Here is an 8,712-nt window from a genome sequence, read left to right on the forward strand (position 1 = left end):
TTATTAATTCACTATTTGTAAACTGATGTTTACTGTTCATTTTTTAGAAATATCAATAACATTTATATTAAAACTATATTCACTGAATGTAATCAAAAAATCGAGAATCGAATCGAAAGCTTGCGAATCGAAATCGAATCGAATCGGGACATCTGAATCGATACCCAGCCCTAGTGTACATATATATATATATATATATATATATATAAAATCATCATTATTAGCAAAGTTAGTAAAATTAATTTGACAAACTAAATTACACCTTAAACAAACACTGTTTGCTCTGACCTGTAGTTTCGTACAAGTTCCTTGGTGAGTCTTCAGCAGTAGCGTGTCCCCCAGGCTCCACAGTGTCTCCAGGGTCTCTGAGCCCCAGGGGAACTTATAGAGGACTTTAACACCATGAGATGTCCCTTCTTTCAGTTCCTCATCCACCACATTGCACATATCAAAGTCAGAAGGACCTAAAGCAAACTGCAAGAAGGTGTTCAAGAAAGTCCATCCTTGACCTAAACACATGTTCCTTAAAAATGTTTTATATGATTGTATAGTGGACGACCTATATGGTTTTTAATCACCATTGATCTTAGGAAGTACAGTATCCAATTTATACATCAGCTGTTCTATAATCCTATTCTACATATATTTTCATATATAACATATGAATAAAAAAGAAAGTAAGCCAGTCATCAACAGTGCAATCTGCAATCTGTTAAGTCTGTGCACTGAGAATCACATTTTCTCAAATAAAATTCTGGCAAAGGCGCAGTCACATACATAAAATGTCAGTGACATTTCATGGGTAAAAAAATTGCATTGTCTATCGTCAATAGAATAGCGATGTATAATAATGCACAGCTTGCTTTGAAAATGACTTCTGTGTGAGCTGTTTTCTGTTGGTCAGTGAGGTCACCAACTTAAAAATTAGCTAAATCTGTGTGGGGAAAATAAAACATTTAACCTGTCTAAAAAAATAGAAAATAATTAATTTTCTCTATTTTGTCACTAATGAGCATGGACAAAAGAAAAAAAAATATCTGAGGAAAACAATTATCTGAGGAGATCAGATATAATATAGCCAAGTGTAGAAAATGTCAAGGCTATAAGTGCATCTCCAGAGAACTTAATGTTCCTGTTTCCACCATACGTAATGTTATTAAGAAGTTTAATGCCTGTGGCACTGTAGCCAAGCTCACTGGATGTGACCACAGGAGAAAACTTAAGAGGATTGCAGTGATTGTCTTTATAGATTTTATAGTCTACAATAAATTTAATAATGTGATAAATTTAATAACTTGCGAACCCAACTGTTACAGACCATCTGTTTCAAGATGTAACAAAGTATGCTACAAAATATAACCATCATTAGAACTTTAGAAAAAAATTAAGGAAAAACACAGGATCCAAGCAAATAACTGCCTACTAAAATCTATGTCGTTTTTTTTTTTTTTTTTCTAGATTTTGATACTAGGGTTACTGATTAATGATATCCATGAATGAAATCCAAACTGGCTCTGACTGTTATTTTTTAATTGTTGTCCGTTAATTTTTTATTTGCTTTTACCATTAAACAGGTTCTCCTAACTCAGCGACGAAGTCACTGAAAAACCTGTGGAAAGTGCCCTAGTCATTGGCGATTCTACAGTACAAAACGTGAAAAAGACACCCAAACCCATTTAAGGGTAATAAAATAATTGATGTTCAACAAATAAAAAACAGATATATTACAGATAAACAAATAAAGCTTGGCTTGATGAATATTAGATTACTTTCTACAAAAGTACTGTTTGTAAATGATATGATCACAGATCATAATCTAGATGTGCTCCATTTGACAGAAACCTAGCTAAAACCAGATGATTTCAGTATGATTTTATTTTCAGTATCTCTCAGATGTGTGGTTTCAAGTATAAATCTTTTGAAGTGATGGTGCTATATATAACATTATTTAGTGTAATATGATAAATCTCTTTTGACATTTGTACTGGCTACTATATACAGGCCACCAGGTGGAATTTGCTGATTTTCTATAGCTGCAGATAAAATCTTGATTGTTGGTGATTTCAATATCCATGTATTGGGATTAGAATTTATAAACATTCTAAACTCTATTGGAGTTATACAACACGTAGCAGGACCCACTCATCGTCGCAATCATTCTTGATATTGCCATATACAGGTGCATCTCAATAAATTAGAATGTTGTGGAAAAGTTCATTTATTTCGAAATTGATGGCACTGAAATACTGCAACAGAACTATGACATCTCAAATCATCTAGTTGTGTGTATACTTAATTTAGCCAAGGTTACAATATCAAATCCTTGTTACAAATATGGTAGAACTATCACCTCTACCACAAAAGATTGCTTTGTAAATCAACTTCCTGACTTGTCTCAACTCCTCAGAATGTCCGATTGCTCACAAAAATGTGTTTTATGATGATAAAATGATGTTGTAACAGAAACTATGGACTCTCGCTTTTCTAGCACCTTAGACAATCAACAATCGTGCTGTGGTATAATGAGCACACTCGCGCCAGAGATGGGCTCAAATACATGGAAATGTATTTAAAATAAAAATACCACAGTTAAAGGGTTAGTTCACCCAAAAATGAAAATTCTGTCATTAATTACTTACCCTCATGTCGTTTCAAACCCGTAAGACCTTCGTTCATCTTCGGAACACAAATTAAGATATTTTTGATGGAATCTGAGAGCTGTCTGACCCTGCATAGACAGCAACGCAACTGAAATGTTCCCATGTCCAGAAACGGAGCAAGGAGATCTGTAAAATAATCCATGTGACATCAGTGGTTCATCCGCAATTATACGAAGCTAATCAAATCAAATCACAACGTAGGAAACAGATCCGGCGTGACGCAGCTGACACAGAACAGCATACGCTGTTTACAGGGTGATGCGGAGGAGACGAATTTGAGTAATTAATGACAGAATTTTCATTTTTGGGTGAACTAACCCTGTAAAACAGATAAAAATAGAATACAAAGTCAGATAAAAAAATAAACAGAAAAGAGTAATGAAAAGAGTAACTGCATCAATCCTCTGGATATACAGTGGGGGAAAAAAGTATTTAGTCAGCCACCAATTGTGCAAGTTCTCCCACTTAAAAAGATGAGAGAGGCCTGTAATTTTCATCATAGGTATACCTCAACTATGAGAGACAAAATGAGAAAAAAAAATCCAGAAAATCACATTGTAGGATTTTTAAAGAATTTATTTGCAAATTATGGTGGAAAATAAGTATTTGGTCAATAACAAAATTTCATCTCAATACTTTGTTATATACCCTTTGTTGGCAATGACAGAGGTCAAACGTTTTCTGTAAGTCTTCACAAGGTTTTCACACACTGTTGCTGGTATTTTGGCCCATTCCTCCATGCAGATCTCCTCTAGAGCAGTAATGTTTTGGGGCTGTCGCTGGGCAACACGGATTTTCAACTCCCTCCAAAGATTTTCTATGGGGTTGAGATCTGGAGACTGGCTAGGCCACTCCAGGACCTTGAAATGCTTCTTACGAAGCCACTCCTTCGTTGCCCGGGCGGTGTGTTTGGGATCATTGTCATGCTGAAAGACCCAGCCACGTTTCATCTTCAATGCCCTTGCTGATGGAAGGAGGTTTTCACTCAAAATCTCACGATACATGGCCCCATTCATTCTTTCGTTTACACGGATCAGTCGTCCTGGTCCCTTTGCAGAAAAACAGCCCCAAAGCATGATGTTTCCACCCCCATGCTTCACAGTAGGTATGGTGTTCTTTGGATGCAACTCAGCATTCTTTCTCCTCCAAACACGACAAGTTGAGTTTTTACCAAAAAGTTCTATTTTGGTTTCATCTGACCATATGACATTCTCCCAATCCTCTTCTGGATCATCCAAATGCTCTCTAGCAAACTTCAGACGGGCCTGGACATGTACTGGCTTAAGCAGGGGGACACGTCTGGCACTGCAGGATTTGAGTCCCTGGCGGCGCAGTGTGTTACTGATGGTAGCCTTTGTTACTTTGGTCCCAGCTCTCTGCAGGTCATTCACTAGGTCCCCCCGTGTGGTTCTGGGATTTTTGCTCACAGTTCTTGTGATCATTTTGACCCCACGGGGTGAGATCTTGCGTGGAGCCCCAGATCGAGGGAGATTATCAGTGGTCTTGTATGTCTTCCATTTTCTAATAATTGCTGATGTTCTGGATTTTTTTTCTCATTTTGTCTCTCATAGTTGAGGTATACCTATGATGAAAATTACAGGCCTCTCTCATCTTTTTAAGTGGGAGAACTTGCACAATTGGTGGCTGACTAAATACTTTTTTGCCCCACTGTATATAGAGACAGAGAACTTACTGAAAGATTTTGTTTCAGCAGGGCTGAATTGTTGGAATTTATTGACAAATTACCACCGCATTTGCAACAAGTAATAAATAGGAACAGATCGCTGTGTGACTGTTTCACAATTTGTTTTCCCGGCTCAACAGTCATTTTTAATCTGTTCGCTGAAGCCAGTAAATTTATGTTTGTAACCATAACAATGTGAACTATCAATTTAGAATGTGTCTGTGAGGATACTGTCCGTGGCTGCACGTAATTTATAGGTCAGGGCTGCCCAATCCTGTTCTTGGAGAACTACATTCCTGCAAAGTTCAGCTCCAACCCTGATCAAACAGAACTTAACCAGGTAATCAAGATCTTCAGAAGCACTTGGTAATTACAGGCAGGTATGTTTGATCAGGGTTAAAACTGAACTCTGCAGGTAGGCAGATTTCCAGGAATAGGATTGGGCACCCCTGTTTTAGATGCAAATATTTATCATGACATAAAAAGATAAGCCCAGCGTAGGGTTTATACCCAACCTTTTTATGTCCAGCTGGTGCAACTGGACCCTGGAGTGCAATCAACTCCAAACTTTGGAATTGACTCTTGATTCCAAATGTCTCAGAATTAAAGAATCCATTCTTTTTTTAATCCAGCTCCACCTCCTACTTCATATTTCCTTGCAGGAACGCAGAAAATTCGCTCCCCAATGTTAGGAGGAGTCATTTTCTCTGACATCTGAAGCATGTGTTCATGATAGAGTCAAGGTTGGGGGACCTACAGTAGTTGATACAGGAAACCAGCAGCCTAATAAAGAGGTTGACTGGCACAAAGTATTTTATGTATTTTGAAAATACAAAAACTGTGCCTTTCATTTTGGGCATCTCTCTTCCTACTTTACACCCTGTGCTAAAAATCTTGGTGTTCTTTTTGATTGCAACCTGGGTTTTAAGAAACAAATTAGTGCAGTGGTCAAATCAAGTTTCTTCCACTTACGGCATTTATCAAAAATCAAATTTTTACTCTCTGTAAATCAGTTTGAACAGATTATTCACTTGTTTGTTCCATCTCATTTAGATTACTGTAATTCACTTTACTATGGTATAAGTCAGTACTCTATAATGCGTTTACAGATGCAGCTTGCTGCTGCAAGGTTTTTCTTCCACTTACGACGTTTATCAAAAATCAAATCTTTACTCTCTGTAAATCAGTTTGAACAGATTATTCACTTGTTTGTTCCATCTCGTTTAGATTACTGTAATTCGCTATACTATGGTATAAGTCAGTACAATTTAGAATTTGACTGGTAACCAGTTTAGTGAATTTTAAATTTTAAAAAATGTTAACCTTTGTTTTTAAATCTCTGCATAATCAAGCCCCATCATATCTCTCTGAGGCAATCTCTACTTATAAACCAAATAGGTCCCTAAGATCCAGTAATCTTGGTCTCCTCCCTGTTCCTAGTTCGAGGTTCCATTGCAGAGGTGATCGAGCCTTCGCTGTTGCTGGTCGTAGTCTACGGAACAAATTAACTGCTTCTATTAGAGCTGCGCCCTCTTTGCCTTTGTATTTAAATTTCTGCTTAAAAAAATATCTTTTGTCAATAGCTTTTATCTAGCCATGTCAATTTTATTGTTATATTGTGTTTTGATGTTCTGTGGTTTCTTATTGGTTTTATTTTAGCTGTATTGTACAGCATTTTGGATCAACTGGTAGTTGTGTGAGAGTTTTATAAATAAATAAAGAAGAAAAACACCACACATAAATGTATTTAAATACAAATTACATTAGATTTTTTCTTCAAAGGCTTTAAAATACAAAATACATATTTTAAATACTTAAATCTGAAATACTGCTCATCCCTGACTCGCACCTTCAAAAGAGCAGCCCGAAAAATGGAGCTCAGTTGGAAGAAAACAAAACTAGAGGAGTTTTGCATTGTGTGGAAGGATAGTATTTTCTATCTACTGAAAGGCTTTAAAGAAGTAGTTCACTTCCAGAATAAAAAATTTCCTATAATTTACTCACCCCCATGTCATCCAAGATGTTCATGTCTTTCTTTCTTCAGTCGAAAAGAAATTATGTTTTTTGAGGAAAACATTCCAGGATTTTTCTCCATATAATGGACTTCAATGGTCCCCAACGGACTGAAGGTTAAAATTGCAGTTACAATGCAGCTTCAAAGGGCTCTACACGATCCCAGCCGAGGAACAAAGGTCTTATCTAGCGAAATGATCTGTCATTTTCTAAAAAAAAAATAAAAATGTTTATACTTTTTAACCTCAAATGCTCGTCTTGCTCTAGCTCTGCTTGCGCATGCGCATCTTCACGTATTACGTAGTTACGTTGGAAAGGTCACGCGTGGTTAGCTCTTTGTCTGTGTACTCCGGTTCAAAAAAGTAGGGTAGGGCGAAAAACTCCATCTCATATTTTCCTCCAACTTCAAAATCTTCCGACATCGTTGTTTTACCTTTCTTGCAGAGGCCGTTTGACTTTCTTTGCACGTTCACTTTGTAAACATGGGTCGGAACTTCCGACTACATCATGTGTGCGTGACTACGTAATGCATGAGGTTGAGCTATAGCCAGATGAGCATGTATGGTTAAAAAGTATATGAATTGAATTTTTTTTTTTTTAGAAAATGGCCAATCGTTTCATTAGATAAGACCCTTATTTCTCAGCTGGGATCGTGTAGAGCCCTTTGAAGCTGCACTGAAACTGCATTTTTACCCTTCAATCCGTTGGGGATCATTGAAGTCCATTATATGGAGAAAAATCCTGGGCCCTCATTTATCAACAGTGCGTAGAAAAGGTTCTATATTTTGTCCAACAAATTAAATTTAGAATGTGCCTAAGTACAAGAAAATCCGTATTTATTAAACGTGCGCACGCAGTTCTTACGCACATGAGTAAGCAATCATTGTTGATAAATCCCACACGTGCGTAAGTACAATGCTCGTTCACGTTCACGGTCATTTGCATTCGGAAACGCCTCCAATGAACCATATATGGTGACAACACCTCCCTTTATAAATCACGTGAATGTATGTGTCCTCACCGAAATCATGGCTGAAGAAAGCGGTACCGACTGAGAAGCCGTTCTGTGCTCTCACTCTCAGCGCGGTCTTTGAAAACGCGTTCTCTGCAGAGCGCATTGTTTGCCAAGTTTTCAAATAACGCAAGATAAGCCATTGCACAGTCTGAGACAAACATTTGTCACAGCTGTCTTTTATAGGGTTTGACAAAGCCGTTCTGTGCTCTCACTCTCAGCGCGGTCTTTGAAAACGCGTTCTCTGCAGAGCGCATTGTTTGCCAAGTTTTCAAATAACGCAAGATAAGCCATTGCAAAGTCTGAGACAAACATTTGTCACAGCTGTCTTTTATAGGGCTTGACACCAATTACTCAAATTGTGTGTTTAAAACCAGACAAATTATAAATTGAATGTTTTATAATTAAAGGAAATACAGGACATATGTGGATTGCTTAATGCATACTGTGACACACTTAAATGCTTTTTATGTGTAGTGTCGCTATTCTACCACTAGATTCTCTGCGTAATCATGCTCAGAGGTGTGCTTATATTTACACACATTTCTACGTATAAGTACAAGTTGGTAGATCCCACACTTTGCGTGAAACTGTTCTTATGCACTCATTACGCACACATATGTGCGTACGCACTCTTGATAAATGAGGGCCCTGGAATGTTTTCCTCAAAAAACGTAATTTCTTTGCGACTGAAGAAAGAAAGACATGAACATCTTGGATGACATGGGGGTGAGTAAATTATCAGGAAATTTTTATTCTGGAAGTGAACTACTCCTTTAAAAACTGCTAGATCTGCTTACTTTTTGACTGTTTTAGAAAAAAACAAACACAACCATATATATTTATTTGATACAGTGGCTAAATTAGCGAAAAATAAAAGCATCAACAGGGGCAGACTTCACCCAACAGCAAAGCAGTAATGATTTCATTAATTTCTTTACTTAAAAGACTGATACTATTCAGAGAGAACATTCTAACCATACAGCTGTCTACTACAGTATTGCATCAGACATTGCACTATAGACTCCCTGAGGAACAATTCCATTCTTTACTATAGGAGAGAAAGAATTGTACACATTTGTTAAATCATCTAAATCAACAAGTTAGACCTTATGCTGACTAAGCTACGGAAAGAGGTGCTTCCAGAAGTCGCAGATCCTCATCTTAAAGGGGTCATATGATGCTTTTTTAAAGATCATTATTTTGTGTATTTGGTGTAACAGAATATGTTGACATGCTTTAATGTTCAAAAAGCACATTGTTTTTCAAATACTGTACATTATTGTAGGTCCTATATGCCCCACCTCTCTCAAACGCTTCGTTTTCTACAAAGCCCCCTCCTT

At 37.2% G+C, this 8,712-nt stretch overlaps 1 protein-coding gene across 1 annotated transcript in view; it reads right to left on the reverse strand.

Moving 5' to 3' along the window:
- The window catches only part of polg2 (polymerase (DNA directed), gamma 2, accessory subunit), a 37,946-nt gene that overhangs the window by 6,102 nt on the left and 23,132 nt on the right, over positions 1–8,712 (reverse strand). Inside the window, exon 4 of the mRNA XM_016531148.1 lies at positions 289–474. Coding sequence (XP_016386634.1) covers positions 289–474 — 186 coding nt within the window. The remainder of the gene's footprint in view (positions 1–288; positions 475–8,712) is intronic.

Source organism: Sinocyclocheilus rhinocerous, unplaced genomic scaffold (genome assembly GCF_001515625.1).
Source record: "Sinocyclocheilus rhinocerous isolate Xijiao unplaced genomic scaffold, SAMN03320098_v1.1 scaffold2619, whole genome shotgun sequence".
In the NCBI taxonomy this organism is placed as follows: Eukaryota; Metazoa; Chordata; class Actinopteri; order Cypriniformes; family Cyprinidae; genus Sinocyclocheilus; species Sinocyclocheilus rhinocerous.